This window comes from Haemaphysalis longicornis, unplaced genomic scaffold (assembly GCF_048455015.1).
Source record: "Haemaphysalis longicornis isolate Haplotype H1 unplaced genomic scaffold, Haemaphysalis longicornis Haplotype H1 scaffold_6, whole genome shotgun sequence".
NCBI classification, from domain to species: domain Eukaryota; kingdom Metazoa; phylum Arthropoda; class Arachnida; order Ixodida; family Ixodidae; genus Haemaphysalis; species Haemaphysalis longicornis.
Window position 1 is genome coordinate 98,468,023 of NW_027526407.1, and position 27,089 is coordinate 98,495,111.

The following is a 27,089-nucleotide window of genomic DNA, read 5'->3' on the forward strand; positions in this document are numbered from 1 at the left end:
CTTGTGGTTTGCACAAGGCTTGTAATAGATGGGCATCACCCGAATCCTTTACTGGATGTTCAGCCACAAATTGAACAGGCGAAATGACGTTGAAAGCAACTGAAGTTCGCAACGCCGTGGAGAATGTCTCACGATTGTTCGGGTAAATATTGTTACACTGTACATAAGAAATCTCGGTCGCCTCCTTAGAAAACTTCCAATCTATCGAGGCAACCTGTTTTGATGGCGTAGTGGCTAAGATTGCTGTAGTATCGTAGAGAACGGTAACGTGGGTTTGTTAATGGCCGTTGCTGCCAGTTTTCTTGAAGATGGGAAAAACGAAAAGCGCTCACCTTCCCGGGTTGCGAGCAACCTTAAACATGTGAAAGGTATTTGGAATGTTCGCTATGCATTAAAAACTGCACGCCCAGCCTCAGAAGTAAAATGTTGCCGACACGCGGAAAGGGCCAAAATTGGTCAGCACAGTGTAACTTTCGTTCCGTGAACACTTTTCACGGGTTAGGACCACAGTTCATGAAGACAGATATTACGTGTTGAATTTATTCTTTTATTTCGACAAAGACCGAATGGCGAAGCTGCCGAAATATGTTTTAATAAAGGAACTGCACATTTATGTGTCCAGAAGTAGAGGAACACCTTCGTGTAACTTCCGGGCACATCAAGGTTTCAACAACCACTACTTCGAAGACTGCCTAGAAAACAGGATAGCCAATGGTCTCTAACTTTTCCAGCTCAGGTCCACCCGTATGTCATTATTGCCGTCTTCATAACTGTCACCGTATCATCCATGGTTTGAAGATTGGTAGTCATGGCATCAAATTTTTGAACACATTCCTTTATGAAGAGAGGGAACAAAAACAGCGATCAAGAGGAGCACGGCGGTGCTTGTTCAGCTCTGACAACAACTGACTGGCGTTCCTCCCGCTTGTGAATTTTAAAGTGACTGCAATAAATCCTTTCTGGACGTGACTAACTACAGTGCTTGCGGGGTCAACTGCTCCATAAGGGAATGTGATTGTACTGCATGTCCCATTGTTGGATAAAAACAACCAGTGTAATATTGTGTCGCAGCGCTGACGAAGGCACAGGTAAAGCGGCTGTTAAATTTGGATTGATTTGCTCAAAAGCTGCATCCACAGCCATGCTGTGTCTGTATGTCGATTCCTGGTCATGCAGATTCACTCTGGCTCTTGGTTAACCAAGGTGCTGCTTAGGAACAAGTCAATACAACGTTGATCTATGTCGTAGCTTTTCGGTAGACGGCAATTTGCTCAAAAAACTGTTGAGAGGCTTTGTTTTTTGCTCAAGTGTAAGGAGGCCCAATTACACCAAAAATGTATTCCATGGAATCCTGTCAAACGTGGACGAGTACAGGTCAAGAAAGAGCAGATACGGCGCCACCCAACTGCCGAAAATTTACTGAATATTCATACAATTCAGGAGCAGGCAGCAGCACGCTTTGGGATTCAGCCCGGATTTTCTTGGAAAGTTGTCTGTAGCCTATGCAATCTTGGCATCCACAGTACAAGAGCACGGATATGAGCATTACTTCAACGATTCGGTATTTGAACTGGGCTCAGGATAGTCCCCTCGGTTAAGCGGAAAAACAGCGGAAAAGACAGGACCAAGAAGGGCCCACGTGTATCATATGGCCTGTCTTTATTTCTTTATTGATGTTTTTGCGTATAACCAATATACACGAACTTGGGCACGTTACCTCTCTTTTACAGTGGAGTACCCTCGATGCCCGAAAGTTTCTCGTGCTTTCTAGAATGAAGCTCAAGTCCACATTCGCCGAAGCTTGCGGCTCTAAACATTAACGCGCCTGTATATCATGTTTTCTGCAGCACGATTGTCAGCCTTCTACTGCACACGTACCCGAAGGTCCTGCTCAGTTTTAAAGGATTGCTACCGATATTTGTGTTTCATCTGCGAGAGCCCTGAAGACGCCTCTGCAAATATCTTGATATCACCACCAATTTCTGGGGAAATAACGCAAGCCTTTTGCATAAGTTTCAATCTTTGAAAGCTTTTTTCATCTTCCAGGCTGTTCCCTAGAAGTCTGTCGAGACAGAAGTTCCAACCACTGCTTTATTGACTTCCACCAAGTGTCTCTTACACCACTACTTTCAGTCCTCCTGGAGTTCTGAAGTTAGCAACTTATAAAGATATGCGTCGACGCTACACGTTGTCTGAATGGCATAACATATTGGAAGGCTGCAAATTAATTTCTTCTGACACATGCGGAAAAGCCTTTCTAGTTATTATAAATCTGTATGACATCCCCTTCAATTTGTCAACCTATTAGGTGATTTTCTTGAGAAATATTTGGACACGTAACAACTTCAGCCGTATTTTCACTCTGGACGAAATGCTAAAACCCAGGGTAAGTACTTGTGATGCGAACTACCTAACATTTCAACCCAACCAAATATCTGATACCTCTTACAGCACACTGTTTGGTCGACTTACCATGCAGGCAATCATATCTGGTACAAAAGTGTCCGAAAGGTTGAATTTTGTCGTGAAAAAAGTTTTCTGTAGAAGAGTAGAAAATAGCTGTATTTGGGATGATGAAAACATCGTGAATACAAGGGAGGTGAACATTATAGAAGAACCGCATCCGCGGTATTCACAGAGATGAAATTAGAATTTTATCATTGGCACAGGACACGCCCACCCAGTGCAATGCGTTCCCGAGACCTCCCCATGAAGTTGCGACAGCGGCCATGCTTTCCGTCAGCATCCTGAAGAGCTGGAGCACCAGATAAATGTGGTGATAAGATCTGCGGGATACATTAGAGGGTGCTAAAAATGTCTTGTGGCCGAGCCAGATTCTGTGCTTTCTTGCAATGATAAACACAAGAACCCTGTGTAAGGAATGCATTATTTGTTTGCGATCACAGTACTCGGGCTATAAATATACTTAGGGCTGAGTAGTATTTGCAAGGCAGGTAAGGTGGTTTTACATTATAGTATAGCTGGCGTTCACTGCATTTCCCAGGCTACATAGAAAGGTCAGTGCTTCAGGTTACCCAAAGAAGTAACGCTAAATGAAGCGGAACTACAGATCTTTACTGTGGTGGTAGGAATTGTTGTGCTCAAGCTAAAAGAGCCATTAGACAAAATACAAAGTTGTCTTATTAAAAAAAGTTGGTGCTTTTGTAGTGCCCGGCCGCTTGCCTGGCAGCAAACGACGTTTTATGCATTGAGAAATTAAAATAAGTAAGCGAAATTTTTGATTCTCCAAATAAATCGTGTGTTCCGGGACATCTGCATGACGTATACAGAGAAGGTGTTCAAGCTACGGTTAGTGCGCTGTTTTGTCTACAGAGAACACGAAGCCGCATTGTTTAATGTCAGTCCTCCTAGATGGCGCCACTATATTTCTGTCCGCACTCGCTTTGTTTCTGGCCGTATTTGCACTTGGCATGTTTTTGTGATGACTGGTGGTAATCGTTTTGTGGAACATTGTGTATGCTATGCAAAGTAGGGTCACGTAAGACAATGTTACTTACGTTAATCGGCCAGGGTCGGTTAAGGCAACCCGAAGGCGCCGGACTGCTGTTCAACTATAACAAGCCTAGTGCACGCATTACCAACAGCAGTACGCAGTGGTACTCCTATGGTCGCGTGTACTTTCATAACTTCCATTGTGCCCACCATAACTTGTACTGCAATAACATGAATATGCAATAAATTGAAGCGAAGATAGCTCGTTTTGGAAGCTTATAAGCCCTGCGTAACTTGCGCTTGCTTTTTCCGGCCTCAGCCAATCGCACAGCTTCACGCACTACATAGTAGGTTCTATTACAGGAAATGAATTGGTGGGTTGCACGGCCGTTTTCTATTTTTCATAATCATATAGCCTATTTGAGGGAAGGTTGAGTTAAAAGTGGTTTCAGTGTTAATCTCTCGAGTCAGTCTCTACAGCGAAGCAAACTCGCATTTCGTCAGCATGGCCGCTTTATTAGGAGCTCCAAGTTGATCGTTAATCAAGCCTTTGTACCAAGGACTAGCTTTAATGTTGAGGTTGCTGAGGCTTTCTACAACGGTGCCGATGTAGACCATGCGATTTGAATTAGCAGTTCGTCGTTGTGGCATCACGTAATGGAAGCACGACCTTGTGTATTGGGCTGTGCCACAGCATATTTTAATCGTGTGAGTGAAACAAAACGCACATTGGTGTCATTTGCCGACTTTTTTGTTGATGGCATGAATTGGTCACTGGAGTGAATTCTGCTGAAGCTGGAGCATGGGATTTCCTTACAGCGTACAAACGAAAGAGTCTGTGTAACGAACAACATGAATGTGATAGTAAAAATAGTGGATATGTTCTACGTAAATTCGTACGCTAGCAACAATGGGTGGGAAAATAATTTTGACTAGAATATTGTGGTAGGCAACGTTCCCAAAATCGTTATAGGCGAGATGTAATTAGCCACGCAGGAAGGCATTAGATATACTCTCAGAAGGAGGTAACAGAATAACAATGTACATGTGGTGAGTGGCTCGGAGGCGGCACTGGGAAATTGTGAAAGAAGATTTCACATCGGGCGAGACACCAAGCGGCCGCTGGGTAAAAGACACACCGCCGAGAAGAAGAAAAAGACTAGGGCGTGGTGCGAGCCGGAGCTGCGAACCCGAGAAGCGCAGGGCGACCAAGACCGGACACGGTTAGATTGGGCATTCCCACGTCAGACGTCCGGTCGACGTGCCGTTCGTTACGAGACCGTCGCCATCGGTCACCAAGCGAGCTGCCGTCTGGGTGTGGCTACCCGCTCGGGCACGAGTGACCACAAGACACTGCCGCGTCATCCCGTTCCGGCTCGAGCCAGGGTTCTTGCTGCTGTGAGACCGACGTTCGGGGTGCGCCAGCGGCCCCATGCTCCTGCTCGGACCGCCGGTTTGCTGAGTCCTTGCCACGACTTCCGGGCCTGGTCTGCTTAGTCTTGGAGGTGCTGGGAGCGTCTTGCACCAGCTCACTGGTGACCTGTCCATGAAGCAGCCGGCCAGGCTCTGCGAACTCAACCTCGACGACTACTGTTCTCCAGCAAAGCATACATGTGAGCCTTGCTTAACGCAACTGTTTTGCGGGCCAAGCGCCAGCCAGTGCATCGGAAAGCTGACTGAACCTTCTTTGTGAACATTTGTTTTTGAGTTACCGTTATTTTCTCTGAGCGGTCGTCCAACGTCTCGAATATGTTGTAAATACACATCGTCCTGTGTGTGCGTCCGGCATTCCTCTCACTGAGTTCTGCATGACCCTAGCGTAACAAAAGTGCCCTCAGTGAAAGGAATGCCGGACGTACACAGAGGACAAAGTGTATCTACAACAGTAAAATCTAAAGGTGGAAAGAGTCGTGTTTTTGAATGGTCCGAGTTTGTGTCATTCACTGCTGGAAGGAGGAGTGTGGGGGGGATGCTCACCATCCCCGCGCAACTTTGAAATTACTACTGCTGAGACCACCACCGATATTTCTAGGCTGCATCTAACTGGCCGCAAGCTCCACATTACGTGATGCGCAACTGAACTGCAAACTGATTATTAAGTGCAGAGCATTTCACGGCCCCGTCTTGTTGTCGTAGCTCGCTCGCTGGGGCGAAGTAGAGCCACACGATGTTCCATAGTCGTGGTGTAACCCAGAGGTTTCGAAAGCCAAGCGATTTATATAGTCATAGCGTTAGAAACTCGTGAACCACTGGTATTTGTCATATATCTCCCCGTTGTGTAGTGCTTAGAAAACTGTAGGTACATTTGAGGCAAAATGTGCCTAATCAACCGGCAGCGCCCGCGTTCATTTAGTTAGGAACGCTCGTTGGGTTGGGTTTTACGATAGCAAGCGAAAAAAAGTGCCAATGCAACGCCGGCACGTGCAGGAGGAAAAGCAAGCACAAAAAATTCACGCATCTCTACGAAATGAATCTGACGAGTGGGCAAAGCACTGGGGATCGTTCTTACCGCAAATTACGCGTGACATTGCCCACTCGCGCATGTAAATGATTGACAACGCGTATGTGCTGTATATACTATGGGGTAGCTTGTTCTCGGCGTTGCCGTTGAGCCGCTACTTCCCGAGAATCAAGTCCGGGTCCGCTTGGCGTTTTTGCAGTTTTGCCGCCGCTTCCCAAGCTCTCGCCTGCGGGGTAGCTAGTTTTCTGCGTAGACGTTGAGCCGCTGCATGCCGCGCTATAGGTTCGTTTTCATCCATGGTAGAAAGAGATTGTGTGGTCCGGTACGCGCTTATATACGCATTTGCACCACAGCTCTCTTTCTCCCTCTCTCTTACATTTTGCTAACCTTTTATTTTGTTTTTTTTTAACCTTTTGCAAACCTTTTGTTCACAGATGTTTTGATTTACACTGTGCTGTGCCGTGATTACGGACGCCGGACGGACGCGGTACGGATAAGCGTCGGCCTTAAGGTGCTTCGCTCCTAAAAGAACAGAACTCCCGCTGGCGCAGTTTTAGGGAGGGGCGCACGAGCACTGTGAAGGCGGGAATTTTAAATTGCATTGGGTGGTAACAGTGAATGGATAACGGCAATACAGCCGATATGGCGAATCAGTGCTCTGCACTTCCGACAGCTTTCATATTGAGTGGAACGGCTTTAGTTTTTCAATTCGCAATCACTTATTTATACTGTAATGATGAAACTTCTATTCAGATAATGCACATATAAACAGCCGGCGAGCTTACATTGTCTTCGAGATTTTTTTTCAGGCAGGCAGTCATCTGAAAGGTGGAAAAAAAGAAAAAGGAGGTAGGCTCCCATGATAACTGTACCTCACCTTGAAATGTATTCTTGTCGAGAACCAGTCACGAAGCAGCAATCCTTTACGGAGGTCGTCACAAAAATATAGTGCTAGGAATCCCACAACACTATAGCTGTATAAAGGAAGGACAGAAGGTGCAACGCCGGGGACTGCTGTTAAAAAGCCCAAATACTTCAGTGACAAAAGCTTGATATGGGCAAGTTGGTACAAAATGCTTGATAATGACATGGCGTAATAAAACAGGGACGAAAAGAAACCCAACACAGTGCTGGGCGCTGTGTTGTCGTACGTGTTTTTTCTTCATGCCTGTTTTATGGTGCCGTGATAATTATCATGCGGAAATAGTTTAAAACGGCTACAGAGATGACTTCGTTAAAAACTTAAGCATGAACTAGAAATTAGTAGCTCTGTTTTACTTACACAGGAGATTTTTATAGATTCGGCTTTATAGCGCACAAAGAGACATATATCCCTCCGATGATGACGACATTGCCGCATCAGGAGCAACAACAACCACAGACGTCTAATTCAATGTAGATTGCCTTATAAGGTAAAATGAAATGTTGCGATGTTGTATTAAGTGCAAGTGTCTCGTTCAGCTTTTCTGGTGGGGCGTGCGACCGAACAAGTGCGGATATAAAACACTTGTGAATAAAGCTGTCGCGCGTTTTGTGTTACTCTCTTTACGTAAATTAGGTTTGAAGGAATGAAAGACGGAAGAAGGTAGTTAGGAATGCATACATTGTCTGAATTTTTCTGCAATGCGAGGTTTAAAACGGATCCCTTTTTTGCGATGGAATGATTGCTGTGGCGATTGGAGGACCAGCCAGGGGCCCGGACTTTAAAATTTTTGTCGCCCTCATCACTACGTGACCTGCGCTTCAAAAGGCAAGCATTGATAATAATCAAAGTGCCCACATCTTTGCACCTAGTTTCCCGGAACCCGGGCGCTTCGCGTTTTTAACCCCGCTCAAGTTCAGCTGAGGTTCGTTTAGTGAAGGATCGTTAAGAGTCCGCCATTTTGAAGTACGTTTGTAGAGAAGCGGCTATTCGTCTATTCAACGACTTGGACATCTTAGCATTTTGTGCATCCGCTGGGATGTTTCAAGAGTTTGAATAGTGTAGGGGCTTGTGAATGAGCAAGTTACACCGTGGGAACTGTGTTTGCTCATACAAGGGAAGAGGGCCACGAATGCCCCCGAAAGCCAAGGCCAGCTGGGCATAGCTTCATTACCGTGGCAGGGTCAATTCCAAGTAGTGTTTTTGCAGTCCCAGTGTTTCAAGATTTCGGATAATGTCGGAGCGTTTCAATGAAGAAGTTACAGCGTGCGAACTGTGGTTGCTCATACAAGGAAACAGGGCCGCGAATGCCCCGAAGGCCAAGGCCAGCTTTTCATTATTTCATTACCGTGACAGAGACGTTTCACAGTATTGTTTCTCAGTCCCAGTGGTTGAAGATTTCGGATAAATGAAGAGCTTGTGAACGAACAAGTTACTGCGTGGGAACTGTGTTTGCTCATATAAGGAAAGAGGGCCACAAATGCCACCGAAAGCGAAGACCAGCTTTGCAATGTTTCATTACGTGACAGGGATGTTTCACAGTACGGTTTTGCAGTTAGAGTGTTTCAAGATTTCAGATAATGTAGGAACTTGTGAATGAACAAGTTACAGCATGGGAACTGTTTTTGCCAAACGAAGAGGGCCACATAAGTCCCTGAAAGTCAAGGCCAGCTGCGCATAGTTTTATTACCGTGACTGGGACATTTCAAGGTATCGTTTTTGTAGAGCCAGTGTTTCTACATTTCGGAGAGTGTAGGAGCTTCTTAACGAAGAAGGTATTGCGTGAAAACTGTGTTTGCTCATCCAAGAGAAGAGGGCCACATATGCCCCCCAAAGCCAAGGCTAGCTGCGCATTGTTTGATTACTGTGACAGGGACGTTTCACAGTACAGTTTCTGCCGTTTAGTGTTTCAAGATTTCGGACAATGTAGGAGCTCGTGAATGGCCAAGTTATAGCATAAAAACTGTGTTTGCTCATCCAAGGAAAAAGGGCCACAAATCCACCTGAAAGCCAAGGCCAGCTGCACATTGTTTCATTACCGCGACAAGGACGTTTCACAGTACCGTTTTTGCATTTCCAGTGTTTCAAGATTTCGGATAATGTAGGAGCTTGTGAACGAACAAGTTACAGCATGGGAACTGTTTTTGCCAAGGGAAGAGGGCCACATAAGTCCCTGAAAATCAAGGCCAGCTGCTAATAGTTTTATTACCGTGACTGGGACATTTCAAAGTATCGTTTTTGTAGAGCCAGTGTTTCTACATTTCGGAGAGTGTAGGAGCTTCTTAACGAAGAAGTTATTGCGTGAAAACTGTGTTTGCTCATCCAAGAGAAGAGGGCCACATATGCCCCCCAAAGCCAAGGCTAGCTGCGGATTTTTAAGTGCGAATGCACTTTATAAGCGACCCTGAATTCCGGTGACCGCCGTCCGTCCACATAGCAACAGCTGCGGGTGCGCGCGCTCCTAGTCTTCCTTGGCAACGGGGGGAGATGGGCGCGCGTTGCCTGGCCGCTGACATGGCACATACCCACGTGGGGGATTGGCCAGGAATCTCCTCGTCTTCCTTGGGAACGGGGGGAGATGGGCGCGCGCTGACTGGCCGCTGACATGGCACATACCCACGTGGGGGATGCCAGGAATCGGGCGGGAGAAGGGCTAATGCACCCGCTTAAAGGAGTACAGACACGAAATTTCAAAGCTGAGATCCGCTCTAGCAATCAAGTACAACGACAACACAAATAGGTGTCTGTGCATTGCACATACCCACGTGGGGGATTGGCCAGGAATCGGGCGTGAGAAGGGCTAATGCACCCGCTTAAACGAGTACTGACACGAAATTTCAAAGCTGAGATCCGCTCTAGCAATCAAGTACAACGACAACACAAATAGGTGTCTGTGAATAAATTCATCTTTCTTTCTTTGTAGTTGTGTGTGTGTGTGTGATCTCTCTTTCGCGAACATTACCAAACCGCGCAAATTCAACTCCTGCATTCGCACTTTCACATTCTTCCCCTAGGGGAAATGCGGGGAATTTTTTGATTACTGTGACAGGGACGTTTCACAGTAAAGTTTCTGCAGTTTAGTGTTTCAAGATTTCGGACAATGTAGGAGCTCGTGAATGGACAAGTTATAGCATAAAAACTGTGTTTGCTCATCCAAGGAAAAAGGGCCACAAATCCACCTGAAAGCCAAGGCCAGCTGCACATTGTTTCATTACCGTGACAAGGACGTTTCACAGTACCGTTTTAAGCGCGAATGCACTTCTTAAGCGAGCCTGAATCGTCCGCCGCCGTAGTCCGCATAGCAACAGCTGTGGGTGCGCGCGCTCCTCGTCTTCCCTAGCAACGGGGGGAGATGGGCGCGCGCTGCCTGGCCAGGAGTGGGGGATTGGCCAGGAATCGGGCGTGAGAAGGGCTAATGCACCCGCTTAAAGGAGTACTGACACGAAATTTCAAAGCTGAGATCCGCTCTAGCAATCAAGTACAACGACAACACAAATAGGTGTCTGTGAATAAATGCATCTTTCTTTCTTTGTAGTTGTGTGTGTGTGTGATCTCTCTCTCGCGAACATTACCGAACCGCGCAAATTCAACTCGTGCATTCGCACTTTCACAGTCTTCCCCTCGGGGAAATGCGGGGAATTTTTTTGGATTTCCAGTGTTTCAAGATTTCGGATAATGTAGGAGCTTGTGAACGAACAAGTTACAGCATGGGAACTGTTTTTGCCAAGGGAAGAGGGCCACATAAGTCCCTGAAAGTCAAGGTCAGCTGCGCATAGTTTTATTACCGTGACGGGGACATTTCAAAGTATCGTTTTTGTAGAGCCAGTCTTTCTACATTTCGGAGAGTGTAGGAGCGTCTTAACGAAGAATCTATTGCGTGAAAACTGTGTTTGCTCATCCAAGAGAAGAGGGCCACATATGCCCCCCAAAGCCAAGGCTAGCTGCGCATTGTTTGATTACTGTGACAGGGACGTTTCACAGTACAGTTTCTGCAGTTTAGTGTTTCAAGGTTTTGGACAATGTAGGAGCTCGTGAATGGACAAGTTATAGCATAAAAACTGTGTTGGCTCATCCAAGGAAAAAGGGCCACAAATCCACTTGAAAGCCAAGGCCAGCTGCACATTGTTTCATTACCGTGACAAGGACGTTTCACAGTACCGTTTTTGCATTTCCAGTGTTTCAAGATTTCGGATAATATAGGAGCTTGTGAACGAACAAGTTACAGCGTGGGAACTGTGTTTGCTCATCCAAGGGAAGAGGGCCACAAATGCCCCCGAAAGCCAAGGCCAGCGGCGCATTTTTTTATTACTGTGAAAGGGACGTTTCACAGTACCATTTTTGCAGTTCTAGCCCTTTGTTCTAGAACACCAGGAAAGGCTCGAAATAAAAAAATCGCGAGAACTGAAAACCTTCTGTATCATCAAGAACGGTGTGACTAGTTGGGAATTTATTTCAAAAAGAAGCGAAATTGGTCTTGGACAAGTCCGCAAACAAAAAAGCAAATTTCCTGGTAAAGGCGGCCGAGGGCAAGCTGCGTGTCAATGATGTTAGCCTGCATACGTGGCTTGTTTTTACCAAACAACGCGTGATTATTCATCCAGTCGGCTAATGCATCAGACAGAAGCCACAGTAGAAAATTGGAAGTATTGGCCATAAGAGCTCGAGAAACTGTGCTCCGATTTAGACATACCTTGATCAGTGGCGTCCCATGTCTCTCTTCAAAAGAATCCTTGCAGGCGTTGTATCGGGAGCAAGAATATCTGAGTAACTGGAAAATATACACATCTCTTTGTTTGTCTACAAGCAGCTGGCATCATTTTATTCTAAATACGGCATTCCCGTGACCACTGTGACAGGCAAGTCCGTAGGATGCCTGTAATTGAACAGTACAGTAACTTACCTGTAATTGAACAGTACATATTTCTGAAGAAATATTAAGAGACAGTATGAGGGAGGCGAGAGAGAGAGAGAGAGAGAGAGAGAGAGAGAGAGAGAGAGAGAGAGAGAGAGAGAAATCACGTTGTTTTTAAAGGGAGTTAGCTTGCCAACGCGTGATGGCCGCATCCCGAAAGCTGGCGGCGATGGTGGCGACTCGGTGGAACAGAATTAGTTGGTCCCCTGGTTGCGAGCTGCTCAGCGTGTCCTGTCACTGCTCTATGGTGGAGATGGGGGAAAGGGTTGAGAGGACTGGCCCGAATGGCTTAAGTTGGGGGAAGTGACCGAAGCGGAAGAATCTTGTGGAGGCGGGAACGGCTACAGAAGTAATTGACTTTGGGGAGTCGCAATAGACGTCCCTAAGGGTTTGTGAGTGACTGGTTAGCAGGAAGAAAGCGGCGGAGGGGAGGGGACACTAATCTGTGACATTTTGTTATTAGTGCAGCCTACCGCGTGCCGACCGAACACCTTGGTGGGGAGCGGGGGTGAGCACTGCGCGGCTAGTTAGCTCTTGAGGTGCTGTAGGGGCCGGATAGTTCCCTCCCACCCCAGTTTGGACCGCGTGTCCAGATGATGCCGACTGGTTGGGTAAGAAGATTTTGCAGTATAATTTCGAGTGCCGTAGCTGAAAGACTACCGTGAAAAAAGTTTTGGACTGCCGTATGTGAATAAGTGATTGTAACGTGTGATTCCGGCCTGATGTTGAGGGTGAGCGCACTGCTATTGCCGCCTGCGCCAAAAAACAAAATTTCTTTGCACTAAAAGGGTATGTTTTAACCCCCCAGTGGGTTTATCAGGATCTACAGAATTTTTATTTTGTGTGATGCATGTGTGTACATCGCCCGCCGACATTTTTAACGCAGAGGTAGGGTCATATGCATCAGCTGTAAGCACTGAAAACCGGACGCTGCTCCGCCAGTACAATATTAGTAGCCACGAAACGCCTCCTTGCGAAATGTTCTACAGCAAATGTCGTTTCAAAGCACGAGGCCGTTCAAGCGCGCGCTTCAACCCAGTAGTCACTAAAAAAAGGACCACATCGAAGAAGTCTCCTAAGCGAGGGGTTGGCTGGCAGCTGGAGCTGTGCGGTGATTTTTGTAGCCTCTGGCTATGAACATCTGCTGTATCTCTGGGTCACAGCAACTGAACGCCGCCTTCTAAAGCTCCGAATAATTTACTTGGGGAAGGAAATCGTATGTACAGAAAGACATGCGTTCTGCCGTGTCGTATTGAGAAGAAATGTTGCTTTCAGCCTCCAGAGCCGCGAGTCCGTGTAAGCCAGCGACGGGTGGTCCGGGGGTGTATTTGAGGCAAGAGGCGATCATGGGTAGTACGTTCGTCATCCCTCAATACAGAATCTTGGCTAATCCGGCTACATGAAAGGCTACAGAAAGGGGAACACCCGGGAGAGGTTTGGTAGGGTGGCTGTGTGTGCCCCACCATTGTCCTGAAACATAGTGCCGACAGGAGTCCACACTAAGTGGCCGTTCACACCAGCACACCGCTGATGAAGGAAGCAGGAGTACGCAGAAAACAGACGAAAAGACGAGGAGTGAGAATGACCATCGTCCTAAAAGCACTTATTAAACGGTGGTAGGGACAAGGAGCCGCACAACACGTACGAGACGGTTAGAAGCTATTCCAAAGCATGAAAATGGATGGTATGTAAATCGCGTCATCGGCAAGATTACGAAGCCGGTTGAATGAGCGGGAGAGTTGAGGGTTTCTTTGGCGACTGTATCAGGACAAAGTGACAAGCCAGGTGGGCTAGCTTTACCGGACTTCTAGTATGGGCAACGTCCAAAATAAGCTGATAAGATAACTCTATATTGCGGTGAAGCATGCCTCTTGACTTATTCATTTATCACTTCTTACCAGCGCCAAGCTGCGTCCGGCTATCTTGGGTTCTGAGCCAAGCGCATGTTGAAGCCTTTCGTACATCATATACCATCACTATTGTTTGGATAGGGAAAGGGTGTTGCGCGGCGGTGGCTTTTCTATATTGTTCTTCTTTATTATATGACCCACATTAAAAGCGGAACTTTCTTCACATACAAACTAATTCGGGGCTAAAGTGAGAAAATCAAGGATGTATACGAACGCTACGGTAAGTTGTGTTTCTTTCGGAAGTTTTTGCAGGTTGTGATCCTACGGTGAGAAATAATTTGTAAGAGCCAAGTTGAAAATCAGTCTATGTTGTCTCTAAGTCTAGAGTCGGAGCAACGGGTCATGCGCGAAGATATGGATGAGGATGTGCTTAAAATTTCCGAGGAGACCTCTGCATTTCTGATGTTTTGGGAATACCAAACATGAATGTCTTGGTGAACACCTGCAACGCCTTGTTTTGTTCGACTTTTTTTTCGAAGTGCCTTGCAATCCTGCCGCCGGATACTCTTTCTTTGCGATCTGCCTTAACGCTTTCTAATAGCTTCGATGTGTTTCTTACGCACAGCACCGCTCCCCGTTCAATCCACCATGTAATGAGAGAGTTGGTGACGGCGGTCAATTTTGCTGCTTGTTCTTACTTCATTCAAACCAGGGCTGCCCCACCATATGACCATCAGCACTCAACACCACAAACACTTTCGAGCTATGGGAGGAAGCTCTGACCAGCTCCCGCCCGCCCTGAGGTTCAGAGGGACTTGTTTCTTAGAGCCTGGAGAGAAGAGGTAGTATAAACTGGGACCCTAGACGGAGGGACCCGCACGTAGCCAAACCTGGGCCACTCTTTCCGAACGAACGAGTGGCCCAGGTTTGAAGTGTTTGCGTAAACTGTTTATCTGTTTCTCTCCGCCTTCTTATCTCCGGTATTCGGGCGGCGATGCCCACCTCTCCTTAGTGTGGAGCTTAAGCTCGCCATGTTAAACGACACAAAATGAGTAGTTTTTCTATTTTTGTAAATTTTGTAGCGGAAGCCAACGCCAGATACGGGATCCTTAGCTCAACCTGACGCCTTGGAGCGCTTAATATGTCTTACAAAATGGCAAATACAAATGGCTCACACACGACGACATCACCGCTCTTTCCGGTGCAGCGCTCTCAGCTTTGTGAGCCATGTTCCAAATAAGAGCTGCAGATAAGCTGAGAGCCTTCTATCGTGCTACAGTGCATCAACATGGCAGCTACAGTGAAGTCAGCGCGACTCATCTCGCCTTCGAAGGAACGATTTTTCTGTTACGGACGCCAGACGCCAGATTCAACATCGGAGCTTTCGTAGGTCGAGCCTTTTTTAAGTCTGCCGAAGGTTGTGCGTCACGCAAGGGTGTAGGAACATGTTCCCAGTCCCGCCGGTCGCCTCTCCGAAGCCGGTTCCCCGATGCACTGATAGAGTGTGCAGTGGTTTGCGTGAACCGTAGAATTGCAGAAACGGCGGCGCTATTTTTCACGTGGGAGTGCCCGTGTCCATTCGAGCGGACACAAGGGAACCACAGTTCCGCTTTCTCAGCACATTCCGCTTTGGTTAAAATTGGGTTTACTTGCTTTACTCAATGGGCCACGTATTGCCTAGACGTGAACTATGCACCGGCGCACTCTAACCCGGCTTTTTGCAAAAGCTCTCGATCCAGCTGAAGCATATCGTATACTATACCTCGCTATTGCTATCCTACTTTGATGGCTTTTAACGTACTCATAAAACATTGGTGTGTTAGGAAAAGCACGAATGTCACCGCCAACGATATTCTAACCTGTTCGGGTATTGTACTGCACCGGCAACACTTTCCATTTCCCACATTTAACGGGGGATATTCTTCCAACAAAGAAAAGCATTTGAAGAACAAAGGCAGTAAGCCGACAGTTATATTTTTGCCCAAAGCTGTTGGAACGCTGTTAGAAGAGGTTGATTACTCAAAGCCTTTTTGTGCAGAAAATAACCATGTCTAAAAACCGAAATATAGCTGCCTGTTTCTGAAGGAGTGCGAGCAGAAGCAAAGCAGACTTTGAAGGGGGTGGCCTGTATCGTCCTCTTTTTTGTTGTCATGCTTAACGAAGCCACCCGGTGAAAACGTAGCATCGAATAGGTTCAGTTGGGTAAGATACACAAGAAAACACAACGAGCAAGCTCTTGTCGGTGCTCCTACAATTTGCATACGCAGTGACACCCTTCATTACGCATTCGTGTTCATTGAGCTAAAATACTTCATGGCGTTATTGATGTCTACCACCGACTTCTCTGGCAGAGTCATGTTTGTGCCCGCTTGTGAGATGGATGGGTGTGAACTTAACTGCTACTCCTGAGCAGCGCTCGGAAAGCTCACCGAAATGCACAAGAAAGGGCGCTGGTTACGTCATGTGCTTACCCTGCATACGTTTTATGTTGAAAAACTAAACCGGTGGTCTACGATTGATTTTGTTTTGTGTTGTGAGGTCGCTTATTTACCTGCTCAGGAGCATCGAATGAGAACTCTTGGTACAAACCTTGGCAACTTGCTCCGCGGGAACCTCTCGAACCACTTTAAGGATTTCCTTTTTGCAATGTCTCATCCCCTCGCCAAAGAGGGCTTTCGCTTTAAGAAGGCGTGGGCCAATAGCTGCGTTTTAGATTAAAAGGCATGAATTGATTAGCACAACAGCTAGAGTAACGGGAGGGCTTGAATAGTTAGGCAGATTATGGTATTTAGGCGGCGTAAAGAATTTTTCTTTTTTGTGTACTCTTCGAATAGTGCAGCAGAAACACCTTTGCTGTGGTAGCATTCCTGCGTGGCTGATACGACGCACGCATGGCAGCTAAACGCTTAAGAGAAGTAATACATTTATTTGCATTCAATGTAACAACAACCAAACAAAACTACCAGCTTGGTAGTATAATTAAATTCATCACAATGCCGCAAAAGATTGCAAATTAAATACCGGTCGACCGACATAATAAACCATGACAAGTGTGTTTATTTCAGCCAGTCTATTCAACGCAAACAAAAGCCGAAGTTTGGCAAATACACTTCAGTGTCTCTTTAGGGGATGCTTTGTGCCGAAAATAAAATGTGAAAGAATTAAATATTATCAAAAAATATCCCCATTTGTCCCCCTGAATCCCGAAAACAGTTTATGTAATTAGGTAGCTTTTTGTTTCTTCTTTATTATATAAATTATTGTATGCAAGCATAAAAGTGCAAGTTTCAAGATACGTTACTCGAGGTGGGCGGAATCATAGAGCTGTTTGGCTTCCTCACGCGACGTTTTTACAAGCCATGATAGCAAAGGGGAAACATAAGGGTGCAGGTTTCAAGCTTCCTTTGTCCTCTGCTTTATGTTCACCTCAATGATTCATTCTGTGGCACGCGGTAGATGTTGGTAAGTAACCATTCGTACCTATTTATTAATAGTATCTTTTTTCCTACGCATATTGAATATACTGAGTATTTCAAATACAACCAGAGAACAACATGCAAAACCATTTCGAAGAACGTACAGGGAAGTCGTGTATTACATGCCGAACAGTTATCCAGGTTTGACGCCACAAGCACGAGCTGTGTCATCATGACACAGCAAATTCTGAAGTTCATTTCAGCCAGCTCTATTTGAACAATTGAATTCAATGCGGCGTGCGGGCACCTGTAAAAAAAAGTGTTATCGGTAACTTTACTATCAACGAAGCTATTCAGCAACTCGTTGATTCCGTGTTTCGCAAAACTCAGTTTACCGGTATAAAGAAAAGAAATCACCTGCAATATTCGAACCTATGTCTGTTAGTTCAACAGAGTTAAAGCCAGTGTCGTACTCACTTGGCTACGACCCGTGAGTTGGTACCGTAGAGAGAGAGAGAAAAAAGTTTTGTTTCCCGGACGTAGGTTCATGTCCTAATTTCAGTCTACTTCACCGGGTAACGTAGTACTACAGAATATGCGTGTGGATGCAGTGCATATGTTCATAGAGCTTCGTGGGCAGCCTGGATGTTTACTGTCGGCGGGGGAGGCAGCCAGAGGTCACAAGAAATTATGGAGGCGAGGGATGGGGTAAAAGATGGCGGGGTGCATTCCCAATGAGAATGAGGGATGTACGGGTAGGAAGAACAGGTGGGACAGGAAGGATGGCCAAGGTGCCGATGGATACGGTGAAGGATGTGATAGGGGAGGAGCGAAGAGGTTTGAGCCTGCCGAATCAGGCACGAAGCCTTACGAGTTATACAGAAACAGGGGGATTTTTATAGGGTGCGTGGTGGGCGTTGGACGTGTAAGTGATTACGACTTGAAGCGCGGTGTTCAGTGCGAACCGTCAGAGGGTGGTACAGCGTTGGCTAAGACACGGGCGGACCCGGAAAAGGTGCGCGTGTTAGCGCGTTTGCGAGGGCGTTTCAGCACATGCCAGCGTTGCCAGGAACTCACACCAGCGCGAAACGTGGCCGAGGATTCGAAAAAAGTATCAAAGTGACGAAGTCACTGGGGTATGGGTGCGTCTCATGGTGAGTGAAATCACCAAGGGCCGATTGGAAGTCGGAGATAATGTATACTGGCGTGGTGGTTGGGACGGTGAGTGTAGCGTGCTCTTTTGCAAGGGCAATGGCGCATTATCCGAGGGAGGTCGGATCAGGTGGGGGAAGAAAACAAACCGAGGCAGTTTCAGAAGATGGTTTTGGAAAGAGCGCGTTATCGCTCGTCTTGTCTGGTTTGTTGCTTTGTGGTCCTATTTTAACGCACTGTTCCAAAAACAATGTCGCAATACCAACTCGCCCAACTCTCCTTTCTTCAGAAGAGGGGAGTTGGGGAAATGAACCCGTGTCTGTTAAGTTTGAAGTGATGTTGCTGGCTTCAGTGAACTAATTGACCGAACCACGAGAAGGTAGGAAATGAAGTCGACTTCTGAAGAACAAATTCGTTTTCTGAACCTTCAAGACGAGCAAGGCATCGATCAGTGCTCATGGTGCGGGAAAAGGCTCAACCCGCAAATTTGCGAAAGTGGTCAAGGAGCGAGGACCGGTGGTATGGGGTGTAGTGCAGAATTGGGGTAGATAAGTGTGCCAGGAATAGCGCGACCTTGTGCTGAAGTTTGCGGGAGTGCTAGTTGGGCCTAGCGATGGCACGTGATGCGTTCTTCAAGAGTATTGTATATCTCGTCTTCCAGAATGGTGGCGCTGGGGGCGTATCCCAAGCAGCAGAGGCCGATTGCCAATGATTGGCCCATTGCCTTTCGAGCTATCGGCCACTAATCGGTAACTCGGCTGAAAGATTGATTGAGCGCCAAGCAAACGGCGATGGGAAGTAACGTCACACGGAAAGCACATCGGAGGCCACGCTTCTGCTGAAGGATAAAAGCGCATTTTTTCCACGTGCTTGCCGTGCGCATTCCGCGTCCCAACACGACGGATGACGATGGTTGGAGCGCGGTGAACAGGCCACAACGCAGCAAAAAGCAGTTACTTAAAGAGGCACAGCACCATGCCACAAAACAAAGCGTACTTAAACTAAAGTGCAGCGTATTCAAACGAGGGTGAGAGATAGTGTTACACGTTCAGTAGGATAGGGTCATTTGTGTGTCCTAACGCAACGGTGTCTGTCGCACTACTTGAGCGTTGTGTCCTTGCGCGTTCTTTTTCTCCGCGGCGGCGCTGGTGGACGTTCGCGTCGCTCCGACGTCTCCGTCTCTTTTGTCACAAGCTTTGTGGAATTTAAACCGCCGTAGTACTCCTGTGCATGTCTGTGAGGTGCGTTTTGGTGTCGGGGGCTGTGCTTGAAGTATACCTGACTAGTGGAATAAAATCGATTGCCTGCTGCGGCCGCCGCTGAAAACGTAAGTCACCATTTCATTTTTCCTTGCACGGTACGGGAGAGCTCGCGCTCGTTCCCGCCAAAACTTAAGCTGTCGCTTATAACTGGCGCTCGTGAGTGCTGCTTAGCGTTGTTGGTTCTTGTGAAGAATTAAGTGGTCACATACATGTGCTTCAATTTGTGTAACGCCAGTTCTAGCTATCGTTTTTCCGGCTTTGTGTTTTCCGCACAAGCGGCCGTGCTCCCACTGCAGGTTCAGGATGTTCAGCATGCGCTGAAGCATGACGCGTGTGCAGTATAAGAGTTGCGAATGTATTAAGCTGGCTTCATTGAACTCTAGCTATAGTTGAAGCTTTCGTTTCATTATTTTCTTAAACGTAAACACCGTAACCAGTTTAATACCCAATCTGCTAGGTTTGTAGCGTCAATTTATTTGTTACTTTATTTGGTTAACTCTTAAAATATAACGCATTCAAAGGTCACAAGGCTTCTTGTATACCTCTAAGTTTGCACAGATGTCTTGCTAAAAAACTTGAATGTTCGTGAGTTCCGAACCGATTGTGTAGTGCGTTGCCTTCTAGTCTCTCATCCCGCGTTGTTAGAAGACAAAATTACGCTAAAAACATTCGCGGCACAACATTGCAGTCGCGATTAATTGTTTATGTGGCTACAGTAGCCACCACAAATTCCACGGAACTGCTGGCGTGTTGCTTTGTCTCTTGGACTTTTTTCATATTACCTTGCGCGACTGCAATAAGAGTGAAGCCCATTTTCGGTAAAATTCCGGACTGTTTTCTCAAGAACGAGGCAAGTAACTGCTACCATAAAACGCAGCCATCAAAAATGAATAGCGCAGTACGTTTCATGTTTTACAGCGAGTGTTGACAAGGTAGAAGTTTACGGGGAATATTTTCACACGTACAGCCTCCCAAATTTTTAATAATATTGCTGGAGCGACGATCGACCGGCATGTCAGCGCCTGATGGCGGTGCTCAGCAGCGAAATAGGCGAAAGTACGCGCACGCACATAGAGCTATGAAATGTATGAGTGTCGTCTGCTACGCTGTTACCTTTAGAGTGGTACACCCCCTGCCACTGCATCTGAATGACTTTGCACCGCACGCTGCTTAGCTACCTTTGGGGGTGTGTTGCCCTGTGAAGAACAGCGAAGCAGACGACACTCACACAACATAGTTCTATGCGCATGCGCGTACCCTCGCCTATTTTCCCGGTGAACACCGTGATAAGGCGCTGACAGGCCGATGGGTCGTCGCTCCCGCCATATAATTAAAATTTTCTGAGGCTGTACATGTGTTCCGGCTGGTGCTTGGTGCTGTATTTAGTAAGTAGCGTGTATTTAGCATTATAGTGAGCTATTTTTTTCACTTAATCCAGGCGCTACGACGTAAAGGTGTTTCCCGTGGACAAGTGAGGGATGCAGCAGAGACAGGCCCTCCAAGCTGGGCTATTCTACAATAGTGCTGTTAACAACATATTGTGATCTTGGGAGGTAGGCGAATTACCGGGGAGGAGGGTCTTGTTTTTATATACCTAAATGCTTGTTTTGTAGGCATCTCTAGCAGTTAAACGAAGCATAATCAGTTCGCACTTCATGAGCAGCGCTTTTTTGAATTTTTTCTCGACTATTGTGTTTGTGTTTGCTTTAGTGTTTATGTTCGTATTCTTGCCACTTTTAAGCCAGGTTTCTCTTTGGAAATTTGATGTGCATAGTAATAAAACTACACACAGAGACCCCGTGTGTTGTGTTGCTCAATTGTTTTTGGCAAGTGGCGTAATTTCTTCGCAAAGTTGATGAAGTCTGATTTCTGTTTTATACATGCCATTGTACATGAAATTGTTTAGCGAATGCGCATGAAATAAATAATTATGGCGCACTCGTTAAATAATTTCGTGTATAATGGCATGTATTAAGCTGAAATCGTGCCGCAAGGCAGCTCATAAAATAGGCATTGGTCATAAGGACTCTCCACAAAGCAAAAATGATCATAAAATGGTGTGGGGTCCAGCCATAGGCATTACCATGGCAACATACCTTGCCAAGCGTTGTGCAATATTGGCCTTCCAGAGCTAGGTCAATTATTGGTATTGCCAAGCTTGGACACATTGGCCACTGATGATTTGCCATGCTTAGGCTTGGCAATTTCTGCTGCTTGGGAGGAGGGTACTACTCCCACCGCGATGTGGTTAAGTGTACGGAGTGAGGCCTCTAGTGATGAGACTTGAGATGGCGACGGTTGCAAGTACGAAATTCTGAACAGAATCCGGGACATAACACAAGCGTCAATGACGCGGAACACGTGAAGTTCGTGCAGTCTATCTCTTCGGCTGGTGACCCGGCGGAGGAGATGGGAAAGCTGAGTGATCTGACTGTGGAGTGCCCGAAGAGTCGGTACGGAGCTGCCTGTATAATTCAAGGTGAGACCGAGGATCCGGACGGTGTCAACGTGTGGTCTACGGCTACAAATAAAGGTTGAGGAACAAAGCGGCCCGTTCCAACCTCACGGTTGTTTGGCGGGATTCACAGGACGAAGAAGGAGGTGCGCGGAGGCTGACGGATATGTGTCGTAAGCAGCAGGTGACCGGATTATCCGGCTTGACGGCGCATCCACACATGGGGAGGAACTCAGAGTGAGTAGGAAGCGAGGGAATTCTCTGTGAGGCACCCTACGGGACCGTTTTTTCTCCTTGCTCTCGTTGGCCCATTGTGCCCCCAAACGCCAAGGCGCGCTTGTCCCTGTTCTCTCGACAACAGCACTTGCGGTAATAGCGATATCCTAAGCGGCGCCCGCACCTGTCACTTCACCACGAGTTGACCACACCGCGTCAAAAAGGCGCCCTTCCAGCCGCTTCCACCTGCTACGACATAAAACCACGTGACCGCAGTGAGCACTCGTTTCCAGACTCCGCGCCGCCCTATGTGCCAAAATCAAGTTCCATTCCCAGTGGAGTGCCGCCGCGGTCCGCGGGCGATCCCCACCGAGGGGCGGAGCCTAAAACCGGTCACGTGAGCGGGTTCCGCGGGCCAGAAAGACAGGATTTCCCCGTCGCGTGAATCCCGCTTTACTGACTACGAGGGGAGCGGATTTTGAAGGCAAAATGGAGAGGCCAACAGACGTGACGTAGACTTGGATGACATCACATGCTTGCTGGAGAGTGTCCTCCAGTTGGCCTGGGCTCCGCTTGGTTGACCAGAGCGTGATTGCTTCCGCGTATACAGAGTAGGCGAGAAGGTGGACGGAACTAATAGTGAAGGAAGCGAGGCTAAAATGGTGTTAAAAGTGTAGGCGACAAGATGAAGCCACCAGGGGTACCAGGTATTACATAGAATGGGGGAGGTAGAGCCAGAGATAGACAGAAGCGGTATGGTTAGACAAGAAGGAGCGGTTACAGGTATACAAGGGAGATCCGCAGTTCGTTTTGGCGAAGTTAGAGAGAATGGTAGTGTGCTGAACATTGTCGAAGGCCTTATGATCGTAGACCAAGGATGCCACGGAGCTGAGAAGAGGTACGAAAGCCGTAAATGTCGTGGAAAATACGAAGGGGGTATCCTGAGATGATATTTAGTGGCGGAATCTAGTTTGGGTAAAAGGGTGTGCAGACGTGTGAGAAAGGTGCCATTCAAGTCGCGTCAATGGCATATGCTCAAGCAAGTAACCAATACAAGTAATAAGCAACATAGGGCGAATATTTCTAGGAGTGTGCGGTTTGCTGGTTCGGTATCAAAATAATATTGGGATCAGTACCCGAGAGTCGAGCGGCTTACTCACTCGGCCGTTACTGGAGGGGGGAGAGGAATCACACCACCTGCTCGACACAGAACAGGTGATAGGGCACACCTTGCACCTTCGGGTCCCTACTTTAAGCGTGCACGTTCTGTTAGCTCGTTCTGCTTCTTCGATTTACTTCTTCTCTGCCGTTATAGCAACAAAGAAGGAGTAAACGTCGTTGCGGGCGAGAAGAAACAAATAGGCTGTAGTCGTGGACTCAAACCGTCGTGACGGTGGTAAAGGTTGCGAAAGCTTTGCTGCAGCAATTAAATTGTAGGAAAGGGAGCCATGGACTCGGTGATGCTGTGGCTCTCCCACATTTACTGTTGGTGTGCAAACCCTGGCCCGAACTAGAGAGTGGCGATGGCATATGACCGCCCCTGGAGCGTAGCCGTGTTCGATCTCCTGAGCGGCACGTGGAACTGCTGACCTGGCCAGGCACCACTGATGATGATGGTGGCAGGATGCGGATAATGATGATAGTGGCGCTAAATGCAGATGGTGTTGCCGCCATTACAAAGTCTTACGCGTTAGTGTTGGTACAGTGGGAAAGTAGGACTTGTTTTCGCAACCTTGTATTCACCATCACAACTTTGTTCTTACCACGCTCAACGTCAAGTTCCGCACTCTTCAATCGACCTGAAGGAACTCGCAGTGTAAGCACCCCACGCCTACTTCAACGTGAGCTGATAAAGACCTGAGCAGTGCTATGCATGACGCTTGCCGCTGTACAGGCGTGGCCACTATTAGAGGTAACATGGAGTGCGTGGCTAGGCGTAGCGCCACGACGGGCTCCACGGAAACTAGCGGCACATGCGAAATCGGTGCCAAAGGCGGAGATAGCTACGCGACGTCTGCTACGGTTCCTTCCAGTTCGCCGTGCGCAGCGGAGGTGCAAAATCAAAGCTAGCCGTGGTGCTGCAACAAAACTTTTTCGGAAATACATGCGTGAGATTTATTAGAAGATAAATGACAAAATATCAAAAAAATTTGGGATACATCCTGCATGCGTGCCTCGATAAATCAGTTAGCGTACTTCAACAGAGTGTTATAGCTGCAGTGCTGTCGTACAAGAGCGCGCGCAGTGAAGTGGAAGGAACCATAGCGGACGATGCACAGCTGTCTCCGCCTCTGGCGCAGATTGCGCATGTGCCCCAAGATTCCAGCTGCGCACATTATCGCGCCCCGCCGAGAGTGGCCACACGTTCACTGTTGCCTTTAACAGTGGGCGCGTCTGTAAATGCTTGCTCTTTTCACTAGTTAATGCCGCGCCCCTGGGGCACACTGAAAGTACCCCATGATTCGAAACAGTCGTTTGGACCTGCTTGTTAAGCGAGAAGTGCGTGCGAATGTTACCAAATCATGTTACCACGTGGCCAGAATTATTTATAGTCCACGGAGTATGAATTGGATGAGAACAAGAGTGCATATGAAAAATTGAAGGCCGACATTCTGCGCAGGCAGTTCTGATTGGATTGGGCGCTGTGATTAAATTGGACTGTGGTTCGAGAACAGTTTGAAGGGGATTGGCAATGTTGGGGATGTCGAGAAGCGTGAACTTGCCTTGGACATCATGCCACATACCTACCCTGAAAGAGATCCCATGGGAAATTTTGGAGTGTGCAGGACATGCAAGGATTGATTACTGTGGCATGCTGTGCTGCGGCCTTGTGCAACAAACGATATACATGTACACCCACGTTGTATGGAAATCTCTGGAGTACCGCTCAACATCCGAACATGAACGGCAGAATAGCCTGCAATTTTTTTGTGGTTAAGGGCGGAAGAATGTTGTCCAACCTAATGCGGGTCCATTCCTCACCGCCATTCATCTTAATCAGGAAGGCACTTGAAATGGAGACATATTTTCGTCAGGAACATGGATGTGGGATGAACGCATGCTCATCTGTGGCTTCTGCGAACACAGCACCAGCGTACCGTCATCATTCAAGAAGAACGTTTTTTCCCCATTCGAAAACTTCGCCTCCTTGGGGACTGTCCAGGATTCACGAAGTGTTTGCTATTCGCAGTACCGGCTCCGAATCAACATCTTCCCTCGAACTAATTGATGTCGCACTGGCTCAACATAGCAGCGAGCCTATTAGGGAATACCAAGATCGGGTAGCGTATTGCAGGGTACTCTCTATGCGGAACGGTGAAATTTACAGAATGAAATTTTTCGTAATAAAAAAAAACTAATTGATAATCCCATTCATACTTACGCATTGCAAGAACCGGGTACCAAATTTGTTTGTACTTTTGCTTGCTACACTAGAGTAGTCCACCTAGTCCACCGCAAGGAGACGTAATGATTGGGTCCCCGTCCAACCCTACACTCAGTATAGTTCATGTATATTAAAAATTGACGTGCTTATAAGCACACTTGTGCATTGTTAGCAAGGTCAGAAGAAACATAGGAATCACAAGAGCCGAGTTTTACCGATGTCAGTACAAAAAACAAAACTCGCGGCGTCCCGCACCTTCCACTGAGATTTAGTGAGCTGCAAAACTGCAGCCGCCTCTCCACCCATGTAACCACCACTTGCTGCAAAAACATATTTGATGGAAGCGTGAAGAGCTACGAAGGGCATACACTGCGCTCCGAGACTTTTTTAGAAACCGCTGCCGGCATCTAAGTGACTAATTCATCAAGGTGATCTCTATGTTCTCAATGCTGGATATGTAAGGGCGATCTTCAAACACTACAAACGAGAGTTGGGCTGCGATGCGCGAGTGTGGGTTCACAATCACGTGCACAGGAGTCAGATGTTCGCACTCTTTCTCTAAGGTTGTAGTGGACTGTGTATGTAGCATAACGCTAACACTAATAATCGTTTAATGAGTGCTCTTGCTTAATGTCAAATACTTATTTGCGGTATGGAGGGTAAAGCGGAGGTAATAGCGCCCATTATGGATTGCAAACGGTTCCTGTTTGACATTTACTTCCAACGAAATCCAACTGTGAAGCAAGCTACCTAACTAACAACCTTCGTGCGTCTGCACAACTTTTTTTTCAGGGTGGCAAGTTCCTTATGCACGCCTTCACCAAAACCGTCAAAGTCTATTGCCCAGAGTAGATTAATGCTGCCGAGCATTTCGATTTTTCACTACAGCACAAAAAATGGCTCGAGACAAACCTGTTGGCTCCTTTGGTCTCCTTTGGACTCATGCTCCTATAAAAGGTTACGGCTAAGGTTTTGCATTAGACCATTTACGATGCAGTAACCTTACTCCTCGTTGAGGAACTACTTCGAAAGTATGGTGCCGAAAAATAAAATTCAGCGTGTACAGTGCATTTTTTTAGTACAGATAACTCTAGTGAGTATGCCATGTAGGTTTTTCTGGAAACTATGTAAGAAAACTCTAGAGATAATCTTTCTTCGGGTAAGGATGCATCCACATAGTTCGTCTCAACGATAATTAAAAATCTGCCCAATGAGATACCAGTTTTACAGCTTGGATTCTGAGCTCTGTAGAAACAAAAAATGCAGTGCGGCTGATGAGGAATACGAAATGTAAAATCTACAAAGTCCTCATGCTGTAAAACATGTTATACAGAATGCGTACCTGCTTTCGTCGGTGCTAGGGCTCCATGAGGGTTATCTTAAATGTGTTTTCTTGACCACAACTGGATCCTCTCTTTTCAAGATCCCCACTTCGACTCTGGAGTGCTGCGGCCGTAGTTTTAATTTTATACGACTACTTTTTGTGCCCTGAACATCCATTTGTTATCCCTTTTTTCGGGGTACAGTCAAGATGAAATATAACAAGCCAGGGTTCCGCACCGCTGTATGTCTTAGCGATGCGTACGCTGCGTTGACCTATGTGTT

General features: G+C 47.0%; 1 protein-coding gene across 1 annotated transcript; it reads right to left on the reverse strand.

Annotated features, from left to right (window-relative positions):
- Nucleotides 1–526: 526 nt before the first annotated feature.
- Nucleotides 527–26,914, reverse strand: LOC144141798 (uncharacterized). The gene is made up of 7 exons (XM_077673290.1): nucleotides 26,827–26,914; nucleotides 17,179–17,321; nucleotides 16,188–16,300; nucleotides 11,527–11,604; nucleotides 6,700–6,735; nucleotides 2,473–2,538; nucleotides 527–834 (listed from the first exon to the last, which is right to left on the reverse strand). Exons 2-7 carry the CDS (start codon nucleotides 17,270–17,272, stop codon nucleotides 733–735), a joined length of 489 nt encoding a protein of 162 aa, XP_077529416.1. The 5' UTR covers nucleotides 17,273–17,321; nucleotides 26,827–26,914; the 3' UTR covers nucleotides 527–732.
- Between the last annotated feature and the right edge of the window lie 175 nt (nucleotides 26,915–27,089).

What these genes read in the sequence shown, in the direction of transcription:
- LOC144141798 (XM_077673290.1), bottom strand. Translation starts at nt 17,272, where the DNA reads ATGAACTTCAGAATTTGCTGTGTCATGATGACACAGCTCGTGCTTGTG. An exon ending in ATGTAATACACGACTTCCCT is followed by an intron (nt 16,301 to 17,178) that starts GTACGTTCTTCG and finishes TCTAAAACGCAG; the next exon opens with CTATTGGCCCACGCCTTCTT. An exon ending in ATGGGACGCCACTGATCAAG is followed by an intron (nt 6,736 to 11,526) that starts GTATGTCTAAAT and finishes TCCACCTTTCAG; the next exon opens with ATGACTGCCTGCCTGAAAAA.